The sequence below is a fragment of the Aulonocara stuartgranti genome (assembly GCF_965226115.1).
Source record: "Aulonocara stuartgranti genome assembly, chromosome: 8".
NCBI classification, from domain to species: domain Eukaryota; kingdom Metazoa; phylum Chordata; class Actinopteri; order Cichliformes; family Cichlidae; genus Aulonocara; species Aulonocara stuartgranti.
The window spans coordinates 21,443,214-21,457,414 of NC_138959.1; the positions used below are offsets into that span (position 1 = coordinate 21,443,214).

At 41.7% G+C, this 14,201-nt stretch overlaps 2 protein-coding genes across 3 annotated transcripts in view; one reads left to right on the plus strand and one right to left on the minus strand.

Annotated features, from left to right (window-relative positions):
* Positions 1-3,424: 3,424 nt before the first annotated feature.
* On the minus strand, positions 3,425-7,257 carry foxj1b (forkhead box J1b). The gene is made up of 3 exons (XM_082543249.1): positions 6,923-7,257; positions 6,087-6,749; positions 3,425-5,424 (listed from the first exon to the last, which is right to left on the minus strand). Exons 2-3 carry the CDS (start codon positions 6,675-6,677, stop codon positions 4,516-4,518), a joined length of 1,500 nt encoding a protein of 499 aa, XP_082399375.1. The 5' UTR covers positions 6,678-6,749; positions 6,923-7,257; the 3' UTR covers positions 3,425-4,515.
* Positions 7,258-10,010: 2,753 nt separating this feature from the next.
* LOC309712451 (uncharacterized protein) overlaps positions 10,011-14,201 on the plus strand; it is a 79,791-nt gene continuing 75,600 nt past the window's right edge. The window contains exons 1-6 of one of the 2 annotated variants that reach the window (XM_082543255.1): positions 10,011-10,065; positions 10,257-10,456; positions 10,873-10,938; positions 11,061-11,228; positions 11,467-11,562; positions 12,011-13,314. In XM_082543255.1, the coding sequence (XP_082399381.1) occupies positions 10,927-10,938; positions 11,061-11,228; positions 11,467-11,562; positions 12,011-12,325 (591 nt within the window). In that variant the 5' untranslated portion in view covers positions 10,011-10,065; positions 10,257-10,456; positions 10,873-10,926 and the 3' untranslated portion in view covers positions 12,326-13,314. Of the gene's footprint in view, positions 10,066-10,250; positions 10,457-10,872; positions 10,939-11,060; positions 11,229-11,466; positions 11,563-12,010; positions 13,315-14,201 lie in introns of those variants that run through there. The other variant, XM_082543256.1, reaches the window with a different exon arrangement.

The following is a 14,201-nucleotide window of genomic DNA, read 5'->3' on the forward strand; positions in this document are numbered from 1 at the left end:
CACAAGACACCCAGTTTTAACTTCAAAGTCTAAGCAAAATCAGAAGAAGCCTTAAAGTCTCTACTTTATGGAATAAAAACAAAAAGGTTATAAAGGATGAATCGATTATATCTGTTCGCAGCATGAGGTTTCTTTATTTTTAGCAATAAAACTGATCCATAAGCATCTACCTAACCTGTATCTTGACTTAAATAAGAGCTAGGTATTCTTTGCGCTGAGATGATCAAACATCTGCACCATCAGACAGCAGCAGGATCTATACGAGCGTCTCCTTTAGAACTGAAGTAGTCGTTTCTTTATTAAAGTGGGCATTCTGCAATCCTCTACAGAGCAGAGCTGTTCAGTAGAGACTCCAGAGCTCTGGGTTGGCTTATTTCCCAGTTAACCACATTTTAATGGGTATCCATACAGGAAGTTATTCACAGCAACATGGCAGCTCGAGACCACAGACTGTCAATGACATTTAACTGCTGGCAATTTGAAGAACGCTTGTCCTGTGTTAAAGTTTTCTCATCTTTGAGGCAAGCAATTGAAGTGACTGCCACAATGACAGGGAGGGATACTGCTGATTGACATCTGACAGGGTAATAGATACAATTGAGGGTTACCTGGGCAACTGGATTATGGAAATTCCACCAGTGACAGACCAGCAACAAGAAATATGCTGTGGACACGCTGTGGCTGTGGAACTTAAGAAGAATGGGTGGCTGTAGGTGATGGTAATACCTCCAACCTCATCAGCACCAGCACTGGATTATATTCTAATGGTGAAATTTTTAATACCACAGCTGTTCCAGTATGTTGCTTATACTGCAAAGAACACACTGTTGAGCCTTATTCATAGACCCTTACTGTACAGTTAAGGGGAATGCGTAACATAGAATAAGACAGGAAGATAATATGCAGAAGTTCATGCACTCAAAGGCCAATCACATGGTAGGAACTCAATATGTTTAGGCACGTACACATGGTCAAGAATCAGAATGATAAATAAAGGTGATTTAAGTAACTTTGAATGTGACTTGGTTGTTGGTGTCAGCTGATCAACCATCTCTAGGATTTACACAGGATGGTCCAAAAAAGTGTAAATGTCCAGTGAGCGGCAGTTCTGTGTGCAAAAATGCTTTATTGATGCCAGAGGTCAAAGGGAAATGGCCGGACTGCTTCAAGCTGACAGTAAGGCAGCAGTAACTCAAATAACCACTTGCTACAAACAGAGTAGACGGAAGAACATCTCCAAACATGTCAAACCTTGAAGCAGATGGGCTACACTCAGCTAAGATGAGGAAACTTGGGCTACAATTAGAACTGGCGCACCAAAATTGGACAACAGATGATTGGAAATTATGTTACCTGGTCTGATGAGTCGATTATGGTAGATTGAAAATATGGTGTAAACAACATGAAAGCATGGATCTCTCCTACCTTGTATCAGTGGTTCAGACTGGTGGCGGTAGTGCAGTGCTGTGGGAGCTTATTTTCTTGGCACACGTTAGGCCTCTTAGTACTAACTTGTAAATGCTGCAACCTAACTGAATATTGTTGTTGACCATGTCCATTGCTTTATGACCTCAGACTGGTTCTTTGAACTTGACAAAGAGTTCACTGTACTCAAATGTCCTCCACAGTCAGCAGATCTCAATCCATTAGAGCACCTTTGGTATGTGGTGGAACTTATGTCAATGAGGAATAAAACCTCTGAGAAATGTTTCCAGCACCTTGTTCAATCGATGAACAATTAAAACAGTTCTGAAGGCAAAGGGGGACCAAACAGGGACTAGCGAGGTGCTTCTCTGCAGTGAGTGCAATGATATAAACATACTTTTTATATTTATGGGGATGTCATCATAGTTTTTGTTCATAAAACTGATCATTTCCCACTTTATGACCAAACATATTAGCTATTTTTTTGGTCTGTTCGGGTTTCTTTGCATTTCAATAACATGACCAATAGTTCCTAGATTGTAAGATAGAGCTTGACCCCTATTCATCCAATGACCACACTGCAGAGTTTGGCTTGATTGTTGCATACTGAAAAAAAGCAAGCAAAGACTCAAAACTACATGCAAAACATGGTCAGCTTCATGGGTTACTGGCAGCTTCCTCCCAGAAGGTTTTGCTATGATAATGATTAATTTATATCCTCTTCAACCTCATTTAGAGTTAAAACCGCAGTGCCATTAGCTACTCAGCAAAATGAATATTATGTGAAAAAAGGTTGTGCCAGTCTAAAGGTAGAATGAGCTATTATCTTATGTTTGCTGTACAGGTGTTCATGCTATTATATCTACCCGGGTATGTTTCAAATGCCAGGCAAGTGCAGGCCTGTCTGGACTGATTAATGATAAACCCTGATAGACCTTTTATCTGTTGATTGCACACACACACACACACACACACACACACACACACACACACACACACACACACACACACACACACCTCTAACTCAAACAATAATCCTGACCACCCTGCTATGTTGCTCACCGCCACGTGTTGGTGTTTTAAGATATTTCAAGTAAAGGATGATTTCTTTAATTGACACCATTTATTGCATTAAGGCATGATTGCATTTTCAAACAGCTTAAAAAAGGTACAAATGAAATAACATGGTAAGATTAAAGAGGTCATGTCACCCACCATAATGATACAATAAGAAAGTCTGGCCATTAACTGATGAATTTATGCATCTGTCCCTAAACCCTCCTCCAAGATTTCTGATCGGATTTCTTTTAAACAAACCTCACAAATTAAAGAAAAGTAAAACCTACACTAATGTAATCAATAAGGTCAAAAGAATCCATCACCCTGTGATCGAAAACAGAACTCTGAGAAAACTCCAAGTTAGCTCCAAATCCTCTCACACAAGATCCATGTGCTGTGAGGGCACAACAGAGACGAGACACTTGGGAAAAATTCAGAAGTACAGGGAGTCCATAGGCCTCTATCATCAGGCTAAAGACTGATTTTCAAATCGTCAGCACAATGTGCTCGTTCCCACCTGATTTAAAAAAAAAAAAAAAGTACATTAGAAAGCAAACACCAGCGTTCTAACAATGCCAGTGACACTGATGTTATTAAATCTGCTCCTTAAAACAATCTCAGCTGCAACTCTGCCAAATGTGGCGCAACAGAACTGAAGCACAACAAATGCTACATCCATTTTAATCCTGGTGGTAGGCGGCCTCTTCGCCGTATGTGCTTGGCAGCCTTTCAAAAATGGCGGCTTGGCTGCTTTTTAATAACAGAGACGGCCCGGTAGTGGTGGGAAGGGTTAATCGTCACAGAAACTCCAATAAGCTGCATATCAACAAATTTGGCGGAATATTGTTTTATAAAAAATCCCTATATATATATATATATATATATATATATATATATATATATATATATATATATATATGAAGGAAAAGAGAACAACAAACAAACGCTTGCCAGTTTGACTTATTGCAGTGTCGAGTTCATTTGCAACACATGTGCATTGTTTTAATCATGTGGTCAGTAAATGTTCGAAAGTATGACTTTAATACCGTAAAAAATTAAACTAAACATCTTGAACATAAGCTGTCTTTCTTTCCTAGGAACTGCTGCCTATCAAAGTGCATAATGTCCCATTTCATGACCCACCAACTGCTCCGGTTTTAGCATTGCAATACATAACTGTAGACAAATGGCAAATGATCTTGCCTAGCTTCATGCTATATACTTATATATCTATATGTATATATAGATATATATATATTAAATTGACTATATAACAGCATCTTAAATGAATGAGTTCTAATCTCTTACAACGATTTTTTTTTTCCTTCTGTCTCCATTTTTGCTCCTTCATCCTACATTATCACACAACATGAACAATTGAGATGAATGGCTGATTTCACTGCATGTTAGTTAAAAAAAGAGTTAATGCTAATGTAGCACAATAGAATCCAGTATGTCAGTCCTGTAGTGACAGTGCTTTCTCAATAAGCTCAGAGGGACGAGAAGCTGCAGTCCGGCCGGGTTCAACGCTCATCCTTGTATTCAACCTCCACCAAATCCAATTTAAAGGGTGAGCATTTGTCTCTTCTTCATCATCCTTCCTCCTTCTATTCCTTCTACGCTGTGATATGAGTACATCTGAAAATTGAATTTGGTACGTAAAAGTCTTTCTGTTCTTTTTGTCAGTTCTCTTATTGTTTGAGTATCAGTGCTCCGTCATGCTGCATGCTGCTCCCTGTAAACTGACAGGGAAGACAATGGAAGTCTATGCCAGGTAATGATCAATAATCATCCAACAAGCTTTAAAGTCTTTTTAAGGGAAGAAAAAGTGACAAATTAAAAATGCAGAGTGCACTGCAGTAGAACTGAGGGATGGGATATGATTGTAAAATGGGGCTGTAGCTCTAACTTTTATCCTTAAAGATAATACAGACCACATGGACCAGCAATCAGAGAGGTCATTGAATGTAAAAAAACAAAACAAAAAACACCAAAATATCAAATAGAAGTCAGTGTGGTTAGGGTCAAAGGTCACAGGTAGCTCTCCACTCGTTCCCATGGCTGCATCTCTGTGAAGAAGCCCTCGCACAGGCTGAAGCCCTGATCCAGAGTCAGCGGAATAGCCTGTGCCTCCTCTTTTATCTCCTCCCATGTTTGCAGCATCGCTTCTTCTGGCTGCTCCGGGAAGAGGATGGAGGGCTCGTCGAAATGCTGCAGCTGCAGCTGATGGTGGTGGTGGTGTTGGTGGTGGCTCTGGAGCAAGCGATCTGGGTCCAGCTGCTGCTGCTGTGACTGCGGATGTGCGTGAGGCACGTGGAGCTCTCCCATGCTGACCGTACACTCCATGGAAGCAGCGCTTAGGTCCATGTAGCCATAGGATTGGTGATGAAGGTTCATGTGCTGGCTCTGACCCATAACGTCCACTCCTCCACACCATCTCCCCTGCCTGCCCGGCCCAGCGAGCTCCATCTCGCAGCCCAGGGAGCTCAGCGCCGTGTTGATGTCCAGATCTTCGAAGGTGCTGCAGCTACCGCCGAGGACGTCGTCAAACACGGAGGACAGGTCAAAGTCCCCTCTCAGGACGTCTGCCTTGTTGGCCTCTGTGGCTAGCAGAGGGGACTCCGTGGCCCTCATAACCTTACTGTTGCTGTTTTTTGAGGGCAGGTGCTTCCGTTTGCCTCCCACGCCCTGGTAGGGGCAGCCGTTTTGGCTGGCGTGGTAACTCTGAACTAGTTTGCTCTGCCTGTGGGCACCGCTGTTGGTTCCGCTGCCGCTGCTGTAGTGGTTGGCAGACATCCTCCTGCGCTTGAAGATGCCATTGACAAACATGTCAGCATACTGAGGATCAATCTGCCAGAAGCCTCCCTTTCCCGGCTCGTCCTTCTGTCTGGGGACCTTCTTGAAACACTTGTTGAGGGACAGGTTGTGACGAATCGAGTTCTGTAACACACACACAGGAACACAACGTGATTTAGCATGGACCCCACCGGCTTTGAGCAAATTTAAGTCAGTCATGCAAAAAAAACTGAACATGCCACTTTGAGAGGGAGATGGGCAGGTGGGTGTTGGGGAGGTGGGGCGGCGGGGGTGGGCATTGTTGTTGTTTGTATGGGGAAGCAAATGTACCTAATGAGGCTTTCTAGTAACAGGCAGCTCTGTGCATTTCAAACATGATCAGCTGTGCTTAGCTGCCATCTCTCTCAGGAGCCCTCATTAACACGCACGCACACACACACACAGATTGGAGTGCTTTCTCCACCCCATCACCGTTCCCTTCAGACAAAAACCCTGCGAAGAGCACTGTCTAGGAGGATGGAAATTTCAGATGGATTAAAAACACTTGTCATGGAACTCATCAAAGGCAGAAATGAGACACTAATCCTGCAAAGAGACAGAGAAGGGGGGTCTGAGGTTTTCAATTATTATAATTTAAGTTCCCCCCACACACACTGATAAAACAAAGGCCTCGTCTGATCTCCTGTGGCCTGAATATGCCGTGTATGGTGGTGACACTGAAGTCAAATTGCTGGCCCTTCTCTCCCTCACTCCACCATTTAGCAGATTCATAAATAATAGAAGAAGAGTTATCCGGTCTCTGTTACCTGCCAGCTGGGCTCCGCGTGTCTGTAGTAGCAGAAATTCTCCGTGATCCAGTTATAAATGGTGGACAGAGTCACTTTGGGCTGCTTGCTGGCCTGCATGGCCATGCAGATGAGAGAGGCGTAGGAATAGGGCGGCTTGACTTTGGGGTTGGTTTTGTAGTCGATCTCCACCGGCGGGCTCGGCTGAATCGGGATCTGCGGGTAGGCGGGCGTGGGGTGCGCGCCGCAGGGAAACCGCGGAGCCGCCGCGGTGGAGTCGCTGCCAGAGGTGACGGGGCTCCCGAGATACAGAGGCATCCCGGTTGCGGCGGTGTCCCCGGCTGGGGGGCTGGAAGGAGAGTCGGTGCCCGGTCCGGGGAAGGCGAGGCGTTTGATGAAGAGGTGCTGCTGCGAGGACGGACACTCGAGTCCCGCGCCGCTGGGACGCTCCGGGTCTGCGCTGAGGATGGAGAAATTCTGGAGCCAGTGGAGGCTGGTGAGGCTGTCGTCAAGGGGGGCAGACTCAGACCCAGAGACGTGATCTTCCGGGTAAGCCGCCAGCCATCTCTCCTTAAACTTGTTGGCGATGTCGGGGCTCGTCAACACCGGCATCCTGGCTTTGTACACGCGGCAGAGGCTGAAGACTGTCAGAGGCTCCTTAAAACTGGCATTTAAAGTTCAGCGCTGTCTCAAGGCGAGAGGAAAAGTAAAGGAAAAGAGCGCAAACACGGTCAGATAAACGGATCAAACCGTGCCTCGCGTAAAGGTGTCGAATGGATAATCAGCAATTAGATATTTGCGAGCATAACACTCAAAATGCGATCAATAAATGTGCTAAAGATGCCCGTTTGACCTACCTGCGATGTAGCCTCGCTGGAGGAGATGCTCCGTGTGTGCACCTGTTGCAGTGAGTCCCTGCCTCTCCTCTCCAAGGACTCAGCGGCGCATCCACTCTCTGCGCAACAAGTGCGGCGGGGAGGGTGGGGGCGAAGAGCATCCAGCAGCTGAGGCAAGCTCACATGGAGGCAAAAAAAAACAAAACATACAGAAGAGAGGCGGCACTTAGGACAGATCCATGCTACCGATTCGACCGCTCGGCACTACTGGAGTGTGGAGGGAGGTCAAAGACGTGAGGAGGTGTAGCGGTTGTGAAATAAGTCTCCGTAAAATCTCCAGGGACTGCTCACTATCCCTTTAAATGCGGTCTCGGGGAGAGATTTCTGATTGGTTGGCTGTATATCATGGCTTCTCGCCTTTACTTCAGGTCTCTCTCTCTCCCTCTCCCTCTAAAGACGTCCCCAGCAATGACTGTCAGAACACGAGTGGGGTTGGTGCACGCAGGCTGCGGTGCAATAAGGTCAGTTTAGTGGTTTCCTGTTTGTCTTTATTCTAGGAAGCAGGCTAAAACTGTGACACCCCCCACCTCCACCTCCTGCGCGCGCCTCACACACAGCATCCCCGCCGGCGCTGAAAGAGGCGCGCCACAGGTCCCGCGCGCAGTTTGCACCTGCAAAGAAAGCAGCAGTTAACTGATAAGCTCACGCTTCACGTAGCTTTTTTAATTACAGCTGATACTGTGGTGCTGTCAAGTTTGAAAAGGACACTGTTTAATCTGGCTTTAACCTGATGTGTGTTACTGGAAATGTTGATATCGATCAACATGTCGAGTAAATACAGAGCAAATATTGCAATACAGATACCGATACTTCTAACCGATGGCAGCTTACCTACGGGAGAGCGGTGCTGCATGACTTGCCAGATGAATCATAATCAGTTTTTCAAATTCTGAGTACATTTTAAGCACCATTAAATGACTGTGAGTTTTACTTTCCACAATAATTTGTTAATACAACAAAACACACCTTTTAGCTCTTCGTGTATTTTGAAACTAGGTTTTTTGGATATCTAAAATGTAAATATAGAAGCAGTTTGGGTCAGCTTCTGTTGTTTAATTGTGATGTGGACTATAAATCAAATAGATATTACAGCATAAAAAGGATCAGACATTTCTCATAGTGCATGTTTGAGGTATACTTTTTCAAACCTTCCCCCAAGAAAAAGAAAAAAATATTTTATTTAACGCAGTTCAGTGGGCTGCATACTGAATTTAGTGGATAGAAACAAGGTATCATGCTAGTATCGATCCAATACCGTGTTAATATCGATACTATTGATATGTGTATCTGTCAACTGCCACGGTTTGTTTTCTGGTGTTCTGCTCAGTGATGCATCACCACAGGTTCAGAGTATTCACTGGACTCTCATCAGACAGAAAAAATGAATGGATGGTTGTTTTTCTGCAGGTTTTGTTTTGCCCTCCAGGGAGTTTAAAATTATTTCTAAAAGGTTCTGCAAAATATGCACAAAATATTTTAATACTTTAATCAAGTGGCAGTATAAACCTAGATCTGTAAAGCCTAAAGTGATATTCATTGATTACTGTATCATTTTATGCATGCATATGTTTAGAGTAAGGTGCATAGAGCTTTCACACACACTGTGAATATTTTAAAATATGTGTGTGTGTGTGTGTGCTGTAGTCACATTCTGCGCAGGTTAAAAAACATTAGAGACCAATGTTTTTCAACTGTATGCAGAAGAGCATATTTGAATCATGAGGAAGCACTGCCTCCCCGTGGACCAATTCTGCATTGCACCTACAAACCAAATACAGGTAGAATGAATGGAAGAAAGCAAGCACTGATCACTTTCTGTTGGGGTACACTTTTCTTCCCCTTTTTTATTGTCACAGGCTCACGGAGTATCATGCAAAACTGTTTTGCAAAATGTGTGAAAGACTGGGACAGGGTTGGCAACGTATCTTTCTCTTGAAACATTGGATGCAAGTACCTGGGAATGTGAGGGGAAAAAAACTGTAATTAAACCTTGCATGTTACATCATTAATGGCATATTGCATGATTAATGGTCAACAGAGGCAATTTTACCACTGCTGTGGCCTGCATGCATTAATGATTTTCCTTAAATCCTGGGAATATTTTCAACAGTATGCAGAGCTAGCTAAATCTCTTCCTCCTCCTCCTCTGACTTACTTTAGCAACACATCTGCGTGAAGCTTGAACATTTGGAGTCCAGAGGCCGACAAGAGCTAGCACCAGCAAGCCCTTCAGGCTCTACAAAGCTTGTAGAGCCTGTGCATGTAGGCCAGGTGTCACATCTCTTCAAGGAAGCCTGATTTCTATAATGTTTCAGGTTTATTTAGGATCTTGACAAAGGGCTTGCTGGTGAGACAGGGAAATGTTTGTACAGCTGTCCTTATTGTTGCCAGGATTCCCACTGTCCCTCAGCAGAACCAAAGCACACATCTCAAGGGCTGAGATGTGTGCTGAGTTCAGTAATTCCCTGAACTGAAGTCCCCCACTTTGACTCAACAACCTAACATTACCAACATTTTGTTTTTAACACTGCAGGTCTTCCTGTATCCTTAAAGAGGACCTGTTGTCCATCTTCTTATGTCCTGTAGTAGTATGGAACATAAGTCTACATATACACATATTAAACATGGCTTAAGCTTTAAATAGTCAGTAATAGTCAGTTTTCTACCCATTTAATCTATGCCATGCTAAAACTTCCAGTTTCAGACAGTGGACAGACAGAAGTGCTGCATCACTGCACTGCCCAGCATAATATACATAAGGATCATTTTCATGTGTGAATCACACAAACAATCTAAGGATAAAAATATTTAGAAATGATAACAAAGGATCTCAGTACTGTACACTGTAAACCCGAATGTTCAAAGTAATTAAATAGATTAAATAGTGTATACTCAAAGTCTTTAAAAAGTTCTGTTAACTTAAATATGTCAAGTTCGTGTAACATGTTCTTCTTTTTGAGTAAATGAAACTAATAATATTTGATTGAATTGAACTATTTCTATATTAAGTAAGCATCACTTAAAATCATAACTTAAGCAAAACGTAACACAGTTAAGTTAGGACATATAAGAATGGTAAAGTCCTGTTATTTTTGTTGTTTCAAGTAGGTAGGATTTAATAATAAACTTAATTTATGTAGCACATGCTAAAATACAATAAAATCTCAAAGTGTTTCACCAAATAGGTAAAATCAAATTGTCTTAAATGCATTAGTGGAAGACAAAATGTATTTATTTTAATATTCATTGTTTTACTAATGTATCCTACATATATATTTTCAATTTTTTCCGTAAGTGTTGAGCAGCTGCAGGAATCAATTTTTATTCCGAGTTAATCTCTGATTCACCCTCCGAAGCGGAAGGCGGCGCTAATGAGCATTAATACGAAACACAGAAGAAGTAAAGGTATATGGGCGGGAACAGCACCAAAGAGGCAACACGGACGACTGGAGAAAGTTGGACCTAACGGCAGCAACTAGCATCACTGGACTTACAGTAAGTTTTCAATGTTGATATTAGTTTATTGTTAAAATACGAATATTTAGTTGTATTTTGGGTGCGTGTCAAAAAGAATAGCAGAAATATCGGGTCCGTGTTTTTTATGTGCTTTGCTGCTCTCCCCGAAGGAAAGTTTGTGCTTGCAGAGCTAGCATTAAGTTGTTGTAATGAGGGTCGCAGGCTGTTTAAAAAGTTAGATACTACTTGTTCTAGAGGTGGCGCCCGGTCGCCTAGTATGAAACAAAGTATTTTAATCTCTCTAAATTTTTAAACCCCCTCTCATGACTCAGAATAGTTGGGTCCAAACAAGCCCGTTGTCCCTGCAGTTACACAGCGGAGATACCTGTCTGCAGTGAGAGTGCTTTCAAGCCTTTTGCTTGTTAGAAACGCTATATTTTAAACTATATGTGCAGGGTTAGGGTTGTGAAGGAGTGAAGGAGCTCTTGGACCTCTGGCCTGCTCTAAAAATGGAGTCTGAGGTAATATGGATCAGCTCTGTTTAAAATGAAAATTGTAATTCTTACTCATGTGTCAGCTTTTTGCTGCTTTATAAAGGTGTGCGAGATTCTTCAAATTGAACTGTATTGTCCTTCTGCTGTAGTTGTATGCAGAGTTTCAGCGGATTACAAATCAGAACCTGCCCAATACATTCTACGCTGAACTTGACCGCCATCTTCCTCGACTGATGACCTTATTCAGACAGAAGGCATCAAAAACTGGGAAGACAGCAGATGCCCTGGCTGAAAGTCTAAGAATTCACAATTACCAGGTAATAATAGATTGTTACACATTTCATAGGTTGAACCAGTGGAACATTGGACAGGTTCAATGATTTAAATGAGCTTTTTGAATTTTGCTATTACTCCACTTTGTGTTTGCTATTTGTCTGACTGTATTAAAGATGTGAACAGGTTATTTGTGGACATATGTTCTGATTTGACTGTTGTTGTTGTTGTTGTTCAGTAAACTCACCAGTATATACAATTCTGTTTTTAATCTGGAAATAGGAAATCCATGATATCCACACCAAGCGCACTACCGTTCTCCACGCCCTTCCTGTCTATCTGCGTGAGGATGTCTCTGGATTTTTCAGAACCTGCACTGTGAGTATCCTTAAGTATCTAACAGATACTACTGTGTATATAAACAGTGCATCAAAGTACAAACATGTATTTTGATGCACTGTTTGGACTTACCTTTGTTTAGTCTACCCATACGGTTTCCATGTATGGTCTTTTCTGTCTCCTCACTATGAATGAACTGAATTGGTGTTTTGTTGAAAGTGATAAGATGTTTAGTAAAACATTTTCCTTTGTATTTCCTTTAGCTTAGTTTCAGTCTATCTCACACCACTTGATTCTCTGGTGAATTAGCTGATTTATGTGTGCAGAACATGGATCTTCTGTTTTTCACCTCTTACAGCGAGACTCAGGTCTCCCTTGTGAAAGAGGTATTGAATCTCAATGGGAGTTGGTAAAATGAGAAATTATATGTCGTCTGTTGTATTTCTTGGGTTAGATTGTGATTAGTATCTCTTTTTCATTAATTCAGGACGAATCTGATGAGTTGGAGCTTGATGGTGTTGAAGTGGCCCTCTTCACTGTCATCAGTGACCATGACACGACAAGTCCAGTTCACTACCAACCTGTGAAAATCTCTGTCGTCATTGAAAGTGATGCCGTGTTCAGTCTCCCCAGATTTGGTGAAGCCTTCCTGGTAATGTTTGGACTGATCTATTCACTTCACCTCAGCTACCCCAAAGCCCTGACCAACACTTTAGAATTTACTCAAAAGATTTTACTTGGTCTAGAAAGTGGTAAACTGTCACCCAGGTTACAGACCCTCAAGAATGACTTGGTTATGTAGGAACTCATCTGAAAGAAGGATGCAGGGTGAAGCATTATAAAAGGCTAGTTCAAAGTTCTCTCCTTTTATCTAAATAATGCCTCAAAACGTTATTGCATTACTCTACAGGTGTTCAGCCAATAGGTCCAAACTATACAACGTGCCTTTGTTCTCATTAACATAATGCAAACAACACTAATGTTTTGTATGTTTTAATGTTTTTCGTAATACTATTTCTAAAACATTGTGGGCTGCGCAAGATGACCTAAATTTCACTGTTTGATACTGGTTAATGTAAAACAAATAGCATTGTAATTCACTCAAGTTGCTGCCCTGTTGCCTTATTCAGATATTAGCCAGAGAGCCAAAAGCACATTTTGATATTATTTATTATTATTTGGCATTATTTTTCATTACCGTACTCTGACAGTTTTCCTGACTAAACAATTTTTGGTCTACTTATTTTAATTTATAAATGTTTTTGTTAATTATTTTTAATTTATTTAATTTTTTTTTTGAATGTATTTAATTTCAACATAGTGCTAAAAGGGAGCAGGCAAGATACTGTTCAATGGCAGATGTTTATGACTTTTGCATATTAAGTTACCGATACTCAGTGTAATTGAGGCAATCAATTGCCTCAAAAATTTTAAGTTTTGGGTCACATGTTTTTAAGTATCAAGTAGTCAACATATTTGACTAACGTGTACTTAAAATAATGACAACACAAACTAATAAACATTTGAGTTTTGTTAACATAAAAATGTTGTGGTTGTGTACTTATTTTTTATAAGTTCTGTGAACTTATTCCTTTGAATTTGTAAACTTGAAACTTTAAGTCATATTAACTGCAAATATTTGAGTTGACCGTTCTCAAAAGATACAAGTACCATGTAATCCAAACTTTTATGTTCTGGAAAAATTTGACTTTTGAGTTGATCAACTCAAAAAAATTGAGGCAATCGATTGCCTCAATTTTTTTGAGTTCTGGTAACTTATTCGGGTTTACAGTGTAGCTGTACTTTAACTTCAGTTTCTTTTTTTAAAACTTCCTTTGACCAGAAGGTGTCTCTGTTTCCACTCTTTGCTCCATCAAACAGCCACAGCTGCTACAAACAAATGTTTACAGTTTACATCCATCCATTCGCTTCCGCTTATCGTTTTTCAGGTCCGTGGGGGGCGCTGGAGCCTATGCCAGCTGTCTTAGTGCGAGAGGCAGGGTACACCGTGGACAGGTCGCCAGTCTGTCGCAGCAGGACTAACACATATACACAGACAACCATATGTACTCACATTCACTCTCTTTGGGCAATTTAGAGTTTCCAATTCTTTGGACTGTGAGAGGAAGCTGGGGAGAGAACATGCAAACTCCACACAGAAAGACCCCGCTTGATGGTGGAATTGAGCTCAGGACCTTCTTACTGTGAGGCACCGTGCTGCCCTTACAGTTTACACTTACCCACAATTCCAAGCGCCGTGTGTGATATCCGAAAGCTTGTTTTACACACAGTCTGCACTAAATCTGATGTTTTAGAAGTATGCTGCCTTTGCACACTCTAATCCGCCCACGTAGTTGCTCATTTATTGCCTTTGACTTAAATGCTGAGCGCAAACCAGACGGGAGTGTTTCCAGTCATTTAATCGGCCCAGTGTAACTACCCTAATAATCTATTGTTTATTCATTGTCACAGAAACCAGGACTCGACTGCGTTCTCACATTATTTCATATTAATTTCATTTGTTTAGAGATTTGAAATTATACCCTCATTATTGTGGTAACGGATATCTACTGAATAACTACATGTGGATTTAAAAAACAAAACAAAACAAAACACAGTGTCCTGTTTACTAAAAATAATGAAATGCTACCGATTAACTAACCTGTTGGCAAGTCCTT

What these genes read in the sequence shown, in the direction of transcription:
- foxj1b (XM_082543249.1), bottom strand. Translation starts at nt 6,677, where the DNA reads ATGCCGGTGTTGACGAGCCCCGACATCGCCAACAAGTTTAAGGAGAGA. An exon ending in ACGCGGAGCCCAGCTGGCAG is followed by an intron (nt 5,425 to 6,086) that starts GTAACAGAGACC and finishes TGTGTGTTACAG; the next exon opens with AACTCGATTCGTCACAACCT.